General features: G+C 43.5%; 1 protein-coding gene across 1 annotated transcript in view; it reads left to right on the top strand.

Moving 5' to 3' along the window:
* The window catches only part of cfap46 (cilia and flagella associated protein 46), a 48,627-nt gene extending 33,531 nt beyond the window's left edge, over nucleotides 1–15,096 (top strand). The window contains exons 42-59 of the mRNA XM_084020903.1: nucleotides 483–569; nucleotides 1,885–2,058; nucleotides 2,625–2,798; nucleotides 3,174–3,271; nucleotides 3,533–3,606; nucleotides 4,623–4,738; nucleotides 4,902–5,008; nucleotides 5,086–5,156; nucleotides 5,390–5,563; nucleotides 8,867–8,946; nucleotides 9,272–9,377; nucleotides 9,440–9,454; nucleotides 9,714–9,828; nucleotides 9,926–10,038; nucleotides 11,814–11,895; nucleotides 12,866–13,002; nucleotides 13,870–13,965; nucleotides 14,128–15,096. Of these exons, the coding sequence (XP_083877029.1) occupies nucleotides 483–569; nucleotides 1,885–2,058; nucleotides 2,625–2,798; nucleotides 3,174–3,271; nucleotides 3,533–3,606; nucleotides 4,623–4,738; nucleotides 4,902–5,008; nucleotides 5,086–5,156; nucleotides 5,390–5,563; nucleotides 8,867–8,946; nucleotides 9,272–9,377; nucleotides 9,440–9,454; nucleotides 9,714–9,828; nucleotides 9,926–10,038; nucleotides 11,814–11,895; nucleotides 12,866–13,002; nucleotides 13,870–13,965; nucleotides 14,128–14,225 (1,917 nt within the window). The 3' untranslated portion in view covers nucleotides 14,226–15,096. The remainder of the gene's footprint in view (nucleotides 1–482; nucleotides 570–1,884; nucleotides 2,059–2,624; nucleotides 2,799–3,173; nucleotides 3,272–3,532; nucleotides 3,607–4,622; nucleotides 4,739–4,901; nucleotides 5,009–5,085; nucleotides 5,157–5,389; nucleotides 5,564–8,866; nucleotides 8,947–9,271; nucleotides 9,378–9,439; nucleotides 9,455–9,713; nucleotides 9,829–9,925; nucleotides 10,039–11,813; nucleotides 11,896–12,865; nucleotides 13,003–13,869; nucleotides 13,966–14,127) is intronic.
* The last annotated feature ends 4,181 nt before the right edge of the window (nucleotides 15,097–19,277 follow it).

Raw genomic sequence — 19,277 nt, 5'->3', positions numbered from 1 at the left:
TGGTTGACGTTCCGTCTAAAGCGTGTGACATCATCAGTGCGACCGGTGGAATCAGCAGACGTACCTGCTGTTTGTTTCGTGTCATCTCTGCCTGCTCGCTCTGAAAGTTAAGAACTGAACTCTGAAAAACTACAGCTGTTTACTTTGAAGTAACTCCAGACTGTTTTTGCCTTCAGAAAACACTTTTGAAGTTTTTGAACACCCTTTTACTTAATAATTGGAAGTCAAATACATTTTGGGGGATTTTACTCACAAGCCTTTTTGGGAATACACACACACACACACACACACACACACACACACACACACACACACGGACGAATAACCTGGAGAAGAAGTTGCTACACGGGATGAAAAGCTTATCGTAATTAGAGAGATTGATGTCAGCTTACTTAATAATAGACGGACAGGTCTTGGCGGTTTGTGATCATGAGTGTGGGTTTTAATTGAATCACGCTCGTTGTTCTGTGATCTCTGTGCAGAAGGAAGCCTGGTCTGACCACAAAGCTGTTTCCGTGCAGGAGGAGAACTCGGACAGCGTGACCTCTGCCAAAAGTGCTGAGCTGCAGGTACATACCTCCTGACAACTGCCCCCATCGCTTCTGACTCATCTGTAATCTAAGGTCTTTATACCGAGGATCGTCTCGCATCTCAAAGCCCCCCCGGAGCTAAATCTCTGGGCGCTCTGCGTAGCTCTCATATTGAAAGTCAGCGCAGGGAGATCTACTGTCCACATCAAACTCCAGCAGAATAAAATGGATTATTTATGTGGCAACATTTTGGAATATCAAGTAAAATGCAATTGGCGAGGCGGAAAGGTTGAGTCTCGACTTGGGGCGTCTGCATCGAGATTAACTATCATGATGGAGATGTCATTTTAATAATGATAAAATAGAAATAATAATAATACAAATCAAAGAGAGCTTCAATCAGGTTGTTTATTGTGCTTTTGTCCTTGGAAGGAAATATTATCTCCAGACAAAATGAGCTGTAAAACCAGCCTCATGTTGAATCCTAAACTATAGACGGGACGTTTTTGGTGCCTTTTAAACTACTTACAATCACATATTAGTGCCGTCGTTGGTAAAAACAAAAAAAAGGGTCCGAATCATGGCAATGTCTTATGGTCATATGACTGAAATCTAGCAAATTCTCTGTAATTATTTATTTTTGACCTCCTGCAGTAAACGACTTGGACTTTCATTCTATGTATATGCAAAGTTCAGTCCTGGTAAAGATCACAGGAAATAAGTGTTTCTGGACACGTTTTAAACAATACTCGCATCTCGCATGAATGTACATGACAAGAGGAATGGGTTGCTGTAACTGTCTGCTCCATACTGGACGTGAAGATGTCATTCCAGTTGAAGAGATGGGAAACAGACCCAGTTCTCTCTGTGCTGTGTAAAAAAAAAAGTGCTTTCTAAAGTTCAGCTGAAGCTAATATGAAGCTGAGCAGTCTGAGTAAGACAAATGAAGTCACAGTGTTTTCCCTCTTTACGTTAACATCCCTCAGCTTACCGAAGAAATGCTGCCGGGGAGGAAAACAAGTACTCTAAAGCCACAAGTGAGCTTCATATTAGCTTCAGCTGAACGTTGGAATGTGTTTTTAGGGGGAAAGAGGACTGTAGACAACCCCCCCCCTCCATCACTTCCACAGGAGACTGGTTAGGAAAGAATCTCTTAACAGCCAGTATGGTGAAAAGCAGTGATTACACAGTTATGGTTGCATAACCCTTACGTGTGTGTGTTTGATGGATTGATTATGCAGACACACTGCGCAGGGATGTTAATGTGTGTGTGTGTGTGTGTGTGTGTGTGTGTGTGTGTGTGTGTGTGTGTGTGTGTGTGTGTGTGTGTGTGTGTGTGTGATCTCCTTCTCAGCGTAGAGCCCAGCAGCTGTTGGCCGAGGCTGGCGAGGCTCTGGCCGAGGCCGTCGGTCTGTGTCTCCAACATAAGCTGCCCTCCTCCGTCCTGGCCGACGCCTCCATCAACATGGTGGAGTGTCACGGCCAGTCTGACCCTGCAGCGGCGGGTCAACATCTCGCCCTGTTTCAGGTATTTCACATCACATGTGCTTTCTTTTTTACCACACAGGCATTCGTACGACGGTATGTTGAGGCCACTGTAGGAGGAAAAAACGGAGCTGGGAGAGGGGGGCAATATAAGCGAGTTTATAAAGTCTAGCTAACGTCCCATGAATGTACATTTGTGTTTGTAATGAATCATCCCAACGTGTGACATCGCCTCATTAAGGTCCTTAGGGTGATGATGTTGATGCTTATTTACTTATATGAGGTCAAATCGTCATCTTATGGGTGTTTATTGATTGGGGCGGTTGGGCTAAGATGCAAGCGGTAGCTTTCACTTGTTGTCATAGCAACAGCAAACATCCGGTGTTAGTGGAACCTAGAAACTTGTTTATATTGGCTATATATATATATTTATAAAGTGATTTCAAATTTGCCTTCATTCGGCAGTAGAAAGTTCCACATGGAGTACATAGTAGGAAACAGGGTTCACTGTGTACATCTGCACCAGTCATCTTTCACTTTCAGGAACCTCTCAGGATAATTCCTGCTCTTACCAACAGCTCCTTCATCCGTCTCCTGCTTCGTTCCCAGAGCTGCTGCACTGTCGCTCCCTTGGCTGAGGTCCTAAGCTCTGCCTGTGCCGACACCAGCAGGTCCCAGCTCTCAGCTCTGCTCAGCCTTCGCAGGAAGCTGCTCCTCTCCTGGGAGGAGAGGCCCAGCAGCATGCTGAAGAGAGCAGAGGACTTCCTCAACAGCCTCTCCAAGGTACCAGGGTCACCAGACCCCACCGCTCATGATTCATGGATGCTGTCATACTCCGCTCGGTAAATCCCCTTCATGGGAGACGCTGCCACGGTGCCTCTGAATGCACTTCTGAAACCACAGCGAGTAGCAGAGCTTCTTCTTCAAAGTAACGCCAGCATGTACAGACGCTGCTATGTGGGACGACTCTGCAGCCTCGTGAACTCAGGGGGATATTAAGCTCAGAGATCCGGAGAAGAGTGTGCACGACGAGCAAAAAGTCACCTTCCCTTGTTGTTCGGGGCTGCAGTCGAAAAGTATCTTTCTCTTAGAAGGTTCCTAACGGAATAAATGACCCGGATATCCTTTTAAATGTGTGATCTTCCTCCTGGTTCGCAGGTCTTCAGCCACCTGTCCGTCCATCCCAACCACCTAAACATCCTCGCTGATTTCCCGTCCAATCTGAAGATCCTGCTGCTTCAGCACTCTGAAGACGGGTAATTTCTACTTCCCTTTCTTTGCCACGCTATAAAAGATGTCCCTATCCGTCCGAGCCTTTTATTATATAAGAGTAAAAGACTGCAGGTTCCAGGTAATACTGTATCTGGAGAAGAGAAAGCCTGCTGTGTGATGGAGGGCTTTACTTGTGGATAAAGACGGGATGCCTCTACCTCACTAGAAATGTGAAGGTGTTTTAAATAAGCATGCAGTGTGCAGGTAAGTAGTAAACAGTGTTTGCTGGTTGTGTGTTTTTCTAGGTCAGAACTTTACGGGGCCTTCTATGAGACGACCAAAGCTCCAAACCAAAAGGGAAAGACTGCACACGTTACAGGTCAGAGGTTGTGCTGATGTTCTCGGTCCGTCTGTTCTTGTCATGTGGTGAATGTATGTATTCACCTGATCTTATTAGATTTAGGGGGGTCAACAGTCTCTCCGACCTCACATCGTCCCCGATATCTCAGGAAGGCCTCATGTAAAGTTCTTCTGAAAGCATATGTCTCAGGAACGCTCGGAGGGATATTACATTACATCCAGCACTAACATCCACTTGGACTCGAGAACGAACTCATTGCTGTGACCTCACAAAACCAATGTTTGGCCGTAACTCAAGAATTCATATGCAAATAATGTTTGTGTGTGGGAAGCAGGAGAGGAGGCTCATCACCGTTAACTCTGGAGAGAAGCAGAATATTTAGGTAAAAACATTTTGGAAAATGATTAAATCGGTCTCACACACGAGTCAGAAACGATCCTGTGCCACTGGAACCTAATTGTACATGAATATAATACTAATGATGAGTGTGTCCTGATCTGTGTCTGTAACTGCACAGATTTAAACACAATAGATTCTAAGCTTTGAACTATTCCATAGAGCCCTACTTCATTTGGAGTATTTTTATCCTGCATCTGATTCCCGGGGGGATGTGGTCTTTGTCACACATACGTTGCTCGTCAGCATTCAAATACAGCCAAAAACATTATTAAGTATTCCCATGTAACATTTATCTGCAAGCCAGATGAAAAGTTCAGATTTAATGAAGAGAAGGAGAAGAGGAAAATCTTTGCTTACCGGCCTGGCACGCAACGCCAGCCTGCATAAGTCATGGCAAGAGTATTACAGGCTCGCATGACCTTTCCTGGGACTTGTCTGACATGTGGAGTTGGAGGAATTGTGGAGGGGAGGCTGGGATGTGGACTCGTTGCCTAAGAATGAGGACAAGAAACAGAGACAGTGAATGAGACAGAAGGTCCAGGAGGAGGCGGGGTTGGAGGAGGCGCTCGTTGGGACCAATTACCCGGCTGGTACTCGTCCGTGAGTCTGATTGCCTGTCAATACTGTTGTTGCAGGTAACCTGACGTGCTCCAGGGTGGCCAAGGTTCCAGTCTGCCCACAGGCTCTGCTGGCACTGAGGGAGCAGACTCGGGCCTTTGGAGCCTCCGAGGAGCGCCGGGTTGTTCCCCTTGTAGGTCGCGTTGAGACCTCCTGCTCTTCTCTCACTCTATTAACATGATCCACCGCCAACGAGCTCGCTCCACCGCAATTATGAGCATCTCATGTCTCAGACTTTATCATCCACAGATGTGTGAAAGCATAAAAACATCATCCCCTTTTCTTGTTCTATACAGAAAACTGCTGCAGAAGGAATGTTAGAAACTGGCTTCAGAGAAATTGTACGAGAGATGGAAGACTATTTGAATCCACTTCTCAAACAGTTTGACTTCTGGTGCTTAAGGTGAAGTACTGAGGAAGTAGACTTTCCTACTTATAAGTGAAGATAGCACCACTGATCCTCAGCTGTCCTTCCCTCAGGCCCGAGTCTGCACCGCCACCGGGCCCCGAGATGACAAGAACCAAAGAGAAGGAAGACAGAGGCAGCTCAGGTAAAGAACCTGAGGGGCCTTTTGTTTATTTCAACATCCAATATCTGTTTAAGTTCCCCCTCAGGGACGTTCCTGTGATTTAATGTGATACAGGTTCATTTACACCAACAACGTGAACGGCTTAAAAAGAGTTTACTCTGTTAACTGCCGTTTAGAAATGATGGACTTGAAGGTGAGCAATCAAGGTTGACGGTCTGAGTTGTGAGTACATGTTTGTACTTGTGTGTTTCCAGTGAAACTCCCAGCAGAACCAGAGGAACATGTGGTGCTGCTGGCAGACAGGAAGTTGCTGGCGTTGCCGTTGGAGGCCTTGTCCATCCTGCAGGACGAAGGCCTGAGTTCTGTGTCTCGAGACTTCTCCCTCCAGCTTCTCCACAGTCGCCTGACCAGAGAAGAACCAGCCAAAGGTACCACAGACACTCTGACATGTCTGAACTTCTCTGATTGGTTTTAAAGGAGCTTTAAGAAGCTGGCTACAAAACAACACCTAATGAGTAATTTAATTTGTATATAACTAGCTGAATACCTTTATGTATTATGTTATCTTTTATTCTAATGTTGTAGAACAAGGACTTGCTTTAAATTAAAAAATAATACATTTTTATATTGCTTTAGATTTTATGCTTTGGTGCTTAAAATCAATCAATCAGAACACGCAACTTTAACAACATAGAGCCTTTTGAGTCGTATATTCTCAATCTGGTTAGAGTGGCTCAAACCATCATTCTGACTGTTATTTCTGCTTGAATTAGACCCGGCACATACTTTTTTTAATTGTCCAAAGAATGGTTCATCCAGATCAATTTCCCCTAATTTCCTGTGTTCTATTCAAAGAAACCACTTGTTTCCTTTGTTGCAGACTTCTGGCAGATTTATAATTCCCTGTCAGATAGTGTTTGGGATCAACGGTGGTCAGATAACGTAACACAGGTGCTTTATCACAGTTCTTTCACTAACTTGCTCATTGAGTAACATGAATTAATTGTAATAGACTCTCATAAGCACTTCAAATGTAGGTTTCTGGTGATATTGCATGTGAGATAGGTAGAGTAAAGGCTTAGGAAACAACATGATGTGACTTATTAAGAATGAAGACCCACGAGAGGAGCTGAACTAAAGAGAAAGAAAGCGTTTTTTTAATGTGGCATGGATTCTGTAGGAGACCACAGGTTTGAAACGGAGCCGTATAACTGGATGTTTGCCTCACATACCTCCCCATCATACTTTAGTAAACAATTGCTTATGCTTGCGAAAGCATCTTGATGCCTGGAATCGGACTGCAGGCAGCCATCCATAGAATTGGAATTTGTTCAGGAGAGAAAGGTCATTTCACATCCTGCTGGCATGCAGAAGTTCATGCGGACATCCGTGAACAACACAGGCTGCTCTGCTAAAGTGGATGTCCATTAAATGTGGCCGTGGTGATGCGCCTGCCGTAGCGAGTTAGAGTCAGGACTGCAGGTTTGGTTGTCCAGGAGCTGATATATGGTCATACATATATATATATGGTCATATTTTACAGCCATAGGCTTCAGAAGCAGAGCTTGTTGGGAAAGAGTTTCATCCTTTTCTCTCACTTTGGACATTTTTGGCTGTTTTAGTTTATGATCATTTTGTGTTCAGACTTGTGGCACACATTATGGCAACACATTGAGGGTTTTGTTTTCTAATTTTGTCCTTAATAAACTGTGTAGCTGAAACACATTGAGTAGTGTACATCGTTCAACTTTTGCCTTTTTTTATTATTATTTGTTTTGTGGCATTATTGAAACAAACCGGCATTTAAAGGGTTAACATTCTGAATGGTGTTGCGCTGTTAAAGGGACAGTGTGAAGCATTTCAGAGGATCTATTAGCAGAATTATGTACAATGTTTTCATTGGTGAATAATCACCTCGCTGTTTCTACGGTGGCCTGGGATGGACAAACTGTGGTAACGTGCAGAACCGCCAGCTGCCGTCTGATTCCGTTGCTCCCATATTAGTGTTATTACGGTAAGGCAAACGCCGGCTCGCGTCTTTGAACAGGGAGAAATTTATAGAAAAGTATTCAGTTGGTTGCAATCTCCAGTAATACCACTAGATGCCGCCAAATCCTACACACTAGATTGACTCCACAGTCACACTCTGGTAAGAATGCCTTTTGATTTTCATTTTAGCCTAAATGTTTCAATATCTTTACCCAAAACACCGGGCAAGTCCAGCTTCATCACCAGAGAGCACTAAAAAACAGTATCACTATTCAGCAGCTTCTAGTATTCTGCTCGTTTTCACCTTGTTACTGTATAGCAATCATATTTCCTGTGAATATGATTGATGTGTGAACATTCATCCAATGTGTCATTGGAGCAGGAAACAAGGTTTAAATTAGAATTACCCACCACATTGTGTCCTTCTCCAGTCTCTCAGGTTGTGTTTTTTTGAGGTCTTCTATGGGCGTAAAAAAAAAAAACCTCCGGCGAATTCTGCACATTAATATTTTGAACAGAAAAGACGAGCGAGCAGAAGGAGCACTGGATCTGAAGCTGCAGACATCTTTACCTTTTTAAAGGTTGAATCATTTGCATAACTCGAGTGAGTGTTCAAAGGTTACCGTTAAACTAGCGTGTGTGTGTGTGTGTGTGTGTGTGTGTGTGTCTCACTTGACAATTGCATATGCCACAGGCAGCAAACTACATCTTCCAAAGCCTGGATCAAATACACGGGTGGGGCTGAGACCAGGAAAGAAAAGAAAAAGTCATCATCTTCTGGACCGTCATTACAATAATTTTGACATCTCCAGTTTACATTTTGTCAAGAAGACGGAGCGGCTGATTGGTTATCCTGTGATGTGCCTTCATGATGTATGCACAGGACAAATTAGCAGGAACGTACGCTCTCACTGCCTCACATTTCATTCATCGGCTGATAGAACCACAGATTGTGATCATTTTAAGACATTTAACGTGTGAAATAATACAATATACGGCATGAATAGAGCGAGCCACAACAAGAAAGATAACTGTTTAAAAAGGGTAATGAAACACAACCTGGTCACCTTTGCTGAATCTCCTCCTTTATTCTGTGGGATGAGAAAAGCCGGACCAAGACCCCGGTCCTGCTCCGGTCCTGCTCTGGTCTTTCACACTAACTTATTCCAGTTTTCCAGACCTGGTCAACCAAACGCCTGCAAGCCTTAATTAGCTTTATGTTGAATTTCTGTTTGGCTTATGTGCAGATTGGCAACATTTAACCCTTTAAATAATCCCTTTTTTTTCCAGTTTCTCATTGAAACTCAATGAGTTGATCCTGAACGTGTCTTTAGGGGATTATTTATGGGTTTTTAAAAGTGTGTTTCTGCTCTGCGGTGGCAGATGGATTGCCTTTTGAGATTCCACATTGGACCGATGGACTGATCCCCTACACACTTATCACTGGTGTTGACTAAATCCATGTATTGGTCTGCTTGCTAAGGAATGAAATCAATGAGGTCATTGATAATCAATCAGTGCTGATGAGAAAACTTTTAGAACTGCTCTTCATTCACCCATAAATGTCATTGACTTTGCAGAAAGTTGCCCCTCCCCCGTCCAAATGTTGTGTAATCCAGGCCGTGTGTGTGTGTGTGTGTGTGTGTGTGTGTGTGTGTGTGTGTGTGTGTGTGTGTGTGTGTCCGGTGTGTGTGTGTGTGTGTGTGTGTGTGTGTGTTAATTCTGCTTCCTGTCTGTGGCAGTTGAAAGTGACAACAAAAAGGAGACCAAAGGTGGCAAAACAACCAAGGGGAAGGCAGATCAAAGCCCAGCCATCAAAGTGGTGAGTTCAGTAAATTAATCTGGGCCCGCCAGATAAAAAACGCAATATTCCATTTACCTGCTGTCAGCGCCGGCAATTATTTAAGTTGCTCTCGCCTCCCTTTTAACTGTGATTTTCAATCAATTACATAATGTGTTTTCATACAGATCCTATTTCCATCTTCTGAGCGTTTATCCCGTCGTTCACAACCTTCTGCTTTTTATTTACTTCATTTCTGTTTCTCCGTCTCCTCTGTTATAACCACATTCTGTCTTGCAGCTGGTATTTGCTGATGTGCTCCAGTGTGTATCTGATACTGTATATTTGATTTAATTTATTTTCCCAGACGTCTGCGACTCGCGTAGCGCCTCCGAACACCTTCCCAGTGGACATACGGAACATGAACTGTATCTTTTTGCTTGAATATTATTCCCATTTCTGTTTTATTCTGTGTTCTTGATGTATAGTTATGGTAATGTTTTTCACAGAGTATTGCTCTTAACATACCCCACAGATGTTGTTGACCTAGGTAAGTGGATGGAGAGATACTTACCTTAGATTACATATCAAAGAAATGATAAACTGCTGCTTTTCTTTATGTTCTTGCAGTGATTAATGTTCTCTTTGTACTGTATTGCAGCTGTAATTTGCCACAGTTGGCTCTGCATGTTATGTCTTAAAGCACCCTCCTCTCTTTTACAATACAGTACTTTATTCTACATTTGTGGCCTTGTGTGAGTCACATTTCAGCTCCCGGGTTACTGGATGTTGGTGATGTTTCTGTGCAGGAGGGTTCGGCCCCAGCCTGAGGATGACAGAGATTCTGCAGAGCCACAGCCGGCGTGTTGCCCGTCTGTGGGAGGCCTCGGTGGGCAGCTCGGTGGGCATCAGAGAGAAGCCCAGGTCAGAGTGCAGAGCAGCGTGTATTTACACTGAGCATGCCATGAGATCTGACTGTGTGTGTGGTGACGCCTTTAGTGCTTCTCCCATGTGTGTCCAGTGTGTTTGATATGGAGCAGCTGCTGTGCAGATGCAGCGCCTTGGCGTACCTGGGGATGGAGCGCTTCACGGCCAACACCACACCTGCCAAACTGGCGGCCCTCAATCTGTCCGGTACTGTACATACAGCATCTTTATTTGTGTTTATGTGAAATGAATCAGGGAGCCGGGGCAGGGAGGGTCTGAGAAGAAATGCAAGAATATTAATATTAAAATATCCTTTTTCCTCCTGGTATATATGGGAGTGGCAGTCATGTGATTTAGTTGATAATTATGAGAGGGAGGAACGGGGCGACCCATCCTTCCTTCCCCACGACGGGGGAGACTGTCTTTACATTATCATTATTAATTCTCATCCCCATCACCCTTTCTGATATTTATATATATATATATATATATATATATATATATATATATAATATATATTAAGGTAGATTTGAAGGGGGAACCACGATCACTGCATTTAGGCCCTTACAACAAAAACCCCAGAAACAACCGATTTAAACGTTACTACGTCATAAAAAACACTAAATGGCCAGAAGTCAGTGTCTTCAAATACCTTGAACATCTGGTGTCCTGGTTAACTTGCCATATATTTATGAAATCAAACATCTTCTTGACTTTACTAAAGCCTTTGAACTGGTAAATTAGGAAGAAAAATAGCAGCTTCTTAATGACTTCAAACCCATCAATCTGTAATTTAACGTGTGGGCTGATATAGAAATATCCCTGTTATGAAGGGAGAAACCAATGTGGTTTTGTTATCAGATCCCTACTATAGCATTCCCACATCCTCACTCACTTCTAAAAAAACACATTTAAAAGATTGTAATACTGTATTAAATCATTCAGTCATTCTATACCCTCAAGAACTCTGGGATCCTCATTTGTTCCAGATGTCATCTTATAATGTTTAGACACGATGAAGATAACACATCTGTGTGATCCTGAGATATTTGCTGAATCATTTCAACCTAAAAGCACCTCAATGTAAAATAAGACTGAAACCTTTTCTTTGTTGTTTTTCCCTCGGAGGAGTCTTAAGAGAACCCCTGGCTATTAAGGTATTTACAGTCAGGGGAAGAAGACGACTCCAACCCCCCTCGCCCTCTTCTAAATTATTACAGGAGGCCTTTTCCCTCCCTCAGCACTCTTTCAATAAATAATAACCCTAACCCCAAATGACCTTCCAGTTGTTCACACCTTCAAAGATATTTCAAAGAATCAATATGTGCTTCGTCTGGACGACTTCTTCGCCCTCTCTCTCTCCACACAAAGGCGTCTGGACTTTGGCCGGACTCCGTGTGACTGACAGAGTGTCGGCCGGCCTCACGCATGGCCGCGGGCCAGACATATGTGCCTCCTGCTAACTATAGCGTGACTGACACCATGCTCTGAAATCCAGCTGTTACTCAACAACCGGACCTGCTCCGACGTAATTGGCCACCAGGACGATATAAGCCGATGGCAGATTTAGGTTTCTCAGAAAAAAAGAGAGAGAAAAGCGTCACGCAGCACCATCTGTACTCGTATCTCATATAACTTCTTAACGGGACTCTCTGGGGGAGAAAGCTTGATGTCTGTGACTCTGATTCAATGCAAAAATAGAACCCTCAGCGTTATTATTGTTAAATCTTTTATATTTTCTCATCAAACTTCTCAAAAGCATTCTGTATGTGACTCCACTCTCCTGTTTCCAGACTTCATTCTGTCCATTCAGACAGCTGTATCACTTTGGTTGCGTTCAGGTGCAGCTGAGAAAAGCTCTTGTTGCTTTTAGATGATTGAAATTCATATCTAATAAGTCAGAGGCAGGTTTCTGCATTGGGAGGGACATGACAGCCTCCTGGTACTCTCTAGATAAGGATAATGATGTTTGCTCTCCTCAGGTTGCCGCCTGGCTCTGCTCTTTGACCTGGTCCACAACACTGCCAGTGCTCTCCGCCAGTCAAACCCCGACGTGCACGACAGGTACACAGCATTATTGTCATCGCATCCCTGTCCGGGTTACACTGATCACTACAGGTGGATGATTATTAGAAATCATGCTATTTAACAAATGTTGAATCATTAAATACCAGGACAACGTAGTTAAATGGATAGCTTCACTTTATAAAGGAGTCTGTAGTCTCAGTGTAACAGGTCTGTAGTCTAAGTGGGTCCCACCACTGGTCTGTAACAGGTCTGTAGTCTCAGTGGGTCCCACCACTGGTCTGTAACAGGTCTGTAGTCTCAGTGGGTCCCACCACTGGTCTGTAACAGGTCTGTAGTCTCAGTGGGTCCCACCACTGGTCTGTAACAGGTCTGTAGTCTCAGTGGTCCCACCACTGGTCTGTAACAGGTCTGTAGTCTCAGTGGGTCCCACCACTGGTCTGTAACAGGTCTGTAGTCTCAGTGGTCCCACCACTGGTCTGTAACAGGTCTGTAGTCTCAGTGGGTCCCACCACTGGTCTGTAACAGGTCTGTAGTCTCAGTGGTCCCACCACTGGTCTGTAACTGGTCTGTAGTCTCAGTGGGTCCCACCACTGGTCTGTAACAGGTCTGTAGCATCAGTGTAACAGGTCTGTAGTCTCAGTGGGTCCCACCACTGGTCTGTAACAGGTCTGTAGTCTCAGTGGGTCCCACCACTGGTCTGTAACAGGTCTGTAGTCTCAGTGGGTCCCACCACTGGTCTGTAACAGGTCTGTAGTCTCACACAAAGCCTCATGCAGACGGTGAAGTGTCCCTTTAATTAATTTGACTGTTTTGACAGAATACAGCTGTTTTCCACGTGACATTTGTTTTCTGTCTGCCGTGACAGTTTCTCATTGTTTGAGTCAATTTCTTTTTCAGCTTCAAGGAGACATTTTTCTGACCGTTTCCAATCCTGAAATCAGGATTCTGTATGAAGGCCCCCGGATGAAGAGTGTAACTGTGATGCCTGTATTTCCCTCCTCTCCAGCCCAGCAGGGCTGGACCTGGAGGAAGCCCTGGAGACCGTTCTGCTGTTGAGCTTGGGGGGTCTCGGCTGTGTGGTCGTCAACCAATGGCACAGCAGCCTTCAGGAGAACACAGACAACATGGTGGATGTTCTGGACAGTAGGTTTCTGTCCTCTTTGACCTCCACGTTTACATGAACAGTTACGGTAATACAATCTGTGTGTGTGATAACATTAGGGCTGTTGGAATGAACTTCAGGAATCAAATATAATTTAATAGGAAAAAAAATCGATTCGAATGCTGAAATTATTTTTTGATTCATTTTTAGAAAAGTGTTTTCTAACGTTAGCTAATCTGGTCCTCCTCGCCTTGGCCCAAACGCATAAACGGAGGCTTTTGACACATGAAGTCAAATGAACAATAAAGTTTTCTGAATCACAATCTCAACAATAGCCGACAGCGCCGCATCGCGGAGATAACACACAGAGGTTACCTTCCGGCAGCACTTGTGAGATGAAACAAAGATATGGGCGGAGCTCTAGAAGCGATGATGTCATAACAAAGAGGCATTCATGCTGCAGTAATTGCTGCTAGCTAGATCGACCCGCGTCTCCATCAGCGGATTCATCTGGAATGAGACCGACAGCAGGATGTACGTGAGAACGTGAAAGTAGAGCTGGAGACGAGGAGGGCGTAGCCATGGCAACGGGGACACAGCGTTCCCAGGAGAACGGCAATGTGGTTGTTTTACTTTCTTAATTATTACTTATGGAGAAAGCTGTCAGCTGTTGATATTTATTGCTAATATTGTTGGAACGCCCTCTAGTGGACAGGAAGTAAAACAACCACATTGCCAATAATGGCATTGGCAACGTATAAGCCTTTGTAGTGTAGTTAATTTTAATAAAAGGCTGAATTTTTAGAATTAAATATTCGAATAGAATTTGAATATTGAAAAAAATATGGAATGGAATTTGAATAGTATTATAGAGGAACATTGACAGCTGTAGTCACCATGTGTTGCAGGTCTGCTGAGGGTCCAACAGACCTCCGGCCAGACCATCCAGGCCCTGAGGAGACGGGACCGGTCCCCGACACCACATCAGGTTACAGGATCAGACGGTACGAGATCTCCCTTTTACATTTCTATTCACCGAAAAATATCCGTGCTCGTCTTTCTCTGCAAAGAGAATAAATGTCGAGCAGAATCACTCAAGTTGTGACTCCAACCAAGCTGGGTTTCAGGGTCACCCTCAGATGTCGTGATGTTTTTTCTGTCTGCAGATCGAGTGCTCCTCGATTCGGAGGAAGACGAAACAACTCTCACTCCATCGGCCTTCACCTGCGTTCTGTATGGACTCCCCAACTTAATTGTCAAGTAATAAACGTGCACGTTCTTGTGCGTCCTCAATTCAATGTTATTTATAGTGTCATATCACAACAGAAGTCATCTCAGGACACCTAACACATTGAGCAGGACTAGGATACGCTCATGATTTACAGAGTCAACACACTTTCAGAGTCCCAACATCACCAGGGGCGTTACAGCCACAGTGGCTTTTAGGCAGAAATCTGGTGCAGCCCAGGCCCTTGGGTTCCAACTGCATTTGGTGTTTGTAGTAGTATAGTAGTAGTAGCATTAACAGTAGTGGTGGTATTTACAGAAGAGATAGTATCAACAGTAGTAGTCCATGGCAGCAGGCACAGCCACGCCGAGATGGATCCATCCCAACCACGTCGCCGTAGACCAAGAAGCAGCAGTAGTTGGTGGAGCTACAATATGGTGTTTCCAGCGTCAGGCCAGTTAGCAGTCTGCATCAGTCAGGACCTCAGCGGACTCTGCTGGACCAGAAAGCATAGCCAGACTCCCGGGAGTAATCAAGTAGTCAAGTTAGTAACAGTAGAGATGCCGAGTTTAGTCAATTACTTTAATCAATAGTCATCCACCTTACATATATGTAAGAGTCAAACACGACCACAGCATTGATGCAGTCCGGATCAGGTTCCCCCACGGTGCAGGGAGACCTGCTAGGCCAGAAAGCACAGGGACTCCGGGGGACACAGAGAGAGAGGCCAAGTAAACACACAACAGAGATCCTGCAATAACAAGCGCTGGTGTCATTCCATGACCTGAAACTCTCAATTCAACCATTTCTAACTCTTTCAGAACCTACGTTTGAATTGAACTCTATGAATTCACACTGAATTGTAACCCCTCACGCTTGGATCGGATTCTTCTTCTGTGGGTGTTAATGCCGGTTAAATCTATTATATTTTTATGACTGTTGTAAATAAAGTTATTTAAAAAAGCATTTTGGCGTCATCATCTTGGATTTTGGTGAAGGAAGTGACCATATTTGGACTGTGGAGGAGCGGAAGGTGGATCTGATGAACACAAGCGGCAGAGCGGCACCCTCACTGGATCTGGATCCATGTGGATTCTGGTGAGAAGCTGTTAACAAAGTTAGTTCAGGTTAAAGTCATCTTTGTTTTGATTCTGCTACTTGCTAAATATCATAAACATAAATCTAAATTTTAAATGAACCCCTATTTTGATTTTTTTTTTTTTTTTCATGAATTCAAACAATAAATGATGTAAATTTTTATATTCTAAAAACAAAAAAGCTATTAAAACCCTGAGTCGGTCTACCCTATATAACATTTTTACAATCTAACCTATGATTTCTTGCTGTATTCTGATCCCCTGGTATTCTGCTGTTGTTTTTGTACATGTTTTTGACCATGCTGTCTGATTATTGTCACTGTTAATGAATAAATAAAAGGTATTTAAAAAAAAAAGTAATCTTAGTAACGGTAGCGTTGGTAGCGTGGCCTGTCAATCAGCATGTAAGCCCCGCCCCCTAAAGCATCCCCTGCTTTCTGGTCTGGTGGACTCTAAATGGACCATAATGTACTAAATGAACATCATGCTGGATTGAAGAAGACTTGAAACTAGAGATTGAGACCATAAACTCATGTTTACAATGTTTACTGAGATAATACATCAAGAGAGAAGTAAGACAATTTTTCTATTAGACTGTTAAGCCACTTCCGGTTGGGCTTTGCCTTCAGAGCCGGAGGAGGTTGCCGCCTGATTGCGACCTTCGCCGCGGACCGAGGTGAGGTTTTGAGCCGTGAGGTCGTAATGTTGACGAAGGCCAGGGGACGAGGTGAACACAGCACCACAACCTAACCGGAGGGCTGGTTAGCTAGATTGCTTACCGGTGGGCTAGTTAGCTAGATTGTTAACCGGCGGGCTAGTTAGCGAGCTTGCTAACTGTCGGGCTGGTTAGCTAGCTTGCTAACCGTCGGGCTGGTTAGCTAGCTTGCTAACCGGCGGGCTAGTTAGCTAGTTTGCTACTTCCGCTTACTTCCCGCCGCTCCGGTGGAGGACAAGCTAACTCGCTAGCTAGCTCGATAGCCATCATGTTAACCGGCGACTTTGAGCCGAACTTTCTGGGTTGTCCTAGTTACAAGCATGTCGAAAACCGGTGTCGGTCGTCGTGAATGCCTCTCTGACGTTTATTCTGTTTTATTCGTCTTGTGGAGGCTTCATGTTCACTTTGTTTGTGGCGGTACATTGACAGGGAATCATTTTTATACATTCGGTTTTTAGGAGCGTTTTAATACGATACATTTTTTCTTTACGACAAATACGAGGTGTAGGATCTCAAATCTGTCATCTTTGCTCTGAAAACATTTTTTTTTATTTGTGCAGCTAATGCAGAATATTCAATCTGCAATTTAAACAAAAACATAATTGCAGCAGATGACGCAAACGGTAATTGATTTGCAGCAATTATGTTTTTAATTAAATTGTGTTGTAGTCTGGAGGCCTCCACCACACAGTGTGATCACAGGTTGATCAGCTGGTTAACAGATGATTGTTTTTATGCTACGAATATAACAATGTGGTTATAATCACTGGGATAGATTTTTACTAGTTTATGATCTCTCATCTGCTTTCATCTGGATCAAACAGTCAGGACAAACACACACAACTGTTGTCCGTGGTAATAGCAAAGTTATGTCTTTGCATTTGAAGTTTAGGTAAAATTATTCTCTCTGATAATGTTTTTGATGACTAATATCCTTATTTACATTAGGAAACTGGACTGTTATTCTCATGATTTCTGGACTAGGCTGCCAAACGTGAGGAAAACCTGCAATGTGTGATAATATTGCGATGATATGACTCTCTCTAGTCTCGTATGTATTTTTTTAAAATCCTGTGAACATATCCCTTTCAAACATTGATTCAAGCTTCTCAGCCAAAACTTAATTTCACAGGTTTACAATTGTTATAATTTATCTTCACACTAGTCTTTTTTTCTTTTCTTTTCTTTGTACCGAATGGAACTTCAATACATAATAATTCAAGTGAATGTAAGGTCCTTTAACGTCAGCTGTTAGCAACCTGTGCCCACAAGTGACATGATTGAATGAAGGTGTGTCTGAAATGTTTGTTTGTTTGTTTTGTGCGTCTCCGTCCTCCAGAAAAAGCTGGAGGAGCAGCAGCAGGAGAACCAGAGGGAGGCTCATCAGAATCCCCTCAACCTCCTCCAAGACCATGTCCAGGAAACCTAGAGGATGCTGCACAACTCAGAGTAAGGGAAACTTGTCTTGCTATTGTTTCATTGAGGACAGAATGCCCCAAAAAATCCTAAAAAGTAATGTTACAGTATGCCAACACCACAAAATGCCAAGAAACTATCAAAGCTTACTATGCCATTTTAAAATGCCATTAAACATTTCATTTAGTATCCCATTAAAGAGTTGTCATAAAAATATTATTCTATATGCCATAAAGAAGTCATGAAAAATGTCATAATTTATTATGAAATGAAAATGTGTGATTGTCTGCATCAAAGGGTTCGTTTGTTCATTTATGAAGAGGAGATTTAAAAACAATTCAGGATATATATTGCGATATAACCTAAAATGATTACGATATTATTTATAGACCGTATCGCCCAGCCTTAATGGCAATATATGACTTCATTGAGGGTATTCTGTCTGGACCAAAGTGTCGGACTGACCGACATTTCCGTCCCTCATGTGGCCAAAAAGTATTCATTACCTTCTAAAACAACGCGGGAGAAAGAAGGCGGTTGTCACTCCCGATCCGCCCGGCCTGATGACCAGCGCCTCGCCTCGCTTCGCCGTGAGAGGAAGCAAGGTGACGAGAGAAATGAGATGCACGTCCATGTTTGTGTAACCGCTGGGCTGCATAATAAGAGGAGAGCTGCGTATATCTGGAAGCGGAGTCGCGAGCGCTGGTATCGGAGCGCAAAGACGTTAGCCGATGAGATGCATCATTTTCAACATGTGGAATACTAATCACGTCTGCAGTCCTGCACGTCTGCCCCGCGTGAAACCAAACTTATTTTACGGTACACTTGATGTGTAACTCGAGGATTTAAATAAGTTACACAACAAGCGTACTTATTCTAACCCAAACTGACTTTTCTGAAATTGAACCGAGTGGTTTTGCTTGAATTCACAAATAAGTTTCACTTTCACATCCTGGCCGGTGAAGTTTGGATTATGATCAAAGTATATTTTTTGTTTTGTTTTTTCTGCATTTTTTTTTCAGGCTTAACTAGAAAGCTATAGAGTACAGTATATTGTACTGTATCGTATGCAATTCCATTCCATCTACACCTATTTATTTATGCAGTGCTGTCTGTATTCTGTTTTATAGTGACACTTAAACATACTGGAATGACTTAACACACACACACCTTTCTTTTAGTGAAAAACAAATAATCTTAAATAAGGTGATTATAAGTCAAAAGGCCGCCCTGCATAAATACATAAATGAAATGATTTTGTTGTTTCCTGTAAATCAGACTCTTTTTTTCACTTTTGCTCGACAGCTTTGTCAAGTCAATCGTGAGGATATTTACGATCATCCCGATAACAGAAACTCACCTCAATTAACTTATTGTGAGTGTTTTCTATTGCGATCCACAGTTAAATACGATCAGCTCCGGCTCTACCTAATTTTGTGCCCTAGGCGAGATTGCTCTCCGGTGCCCCCCCCCCCCCCCCCCCCCCCACCCACACACACACGAATTACACCAGCCAAATGAACAATCACACATGTTTAATTTGAACAACAACAGCAAACAGCAAAAAAAAAATTTTGGCGACCGCCTATATCGCCTATGCCAAGAGCCGGCCCTGAATACGATCCCCACCTATGCAAGTTATTTTGGAGCCGGTGGCTGCATGGCTGTGACACGCAGCCGTCCTGACAAGCAAGGTTGATTGATAACCCTGTGAAGTATTCATGAAACCTCCTCCTCTTTATTCAAGGCCTGAGCGCTCTTGCTTATTAACCATGGAAGCCCAGACAAAGCTCTGATTTATGACAATGCTTTATTTGACAGCCACCTTTCCTTGGCAAAGTTTGGGGGGGATTTGTTGTT

The sequence above is a fragment of the Eutrigla gurnardus genome, assembly GCF_963514095.1.
Source record: "Eutrigla gurnardus genome assembly, chromosome: 11".
NCBI classification, from domain to species: Eukaryota; Metazoa; Chordata; class Actinopteri; order Perciformes; family Triglidae; genus Eutrigla; species Eutrigla gurnardus.
Note: the sequence above shows the minus strand (reverse complement) of the source record. Positions and strands in the feature narration are given on the sequence as shown.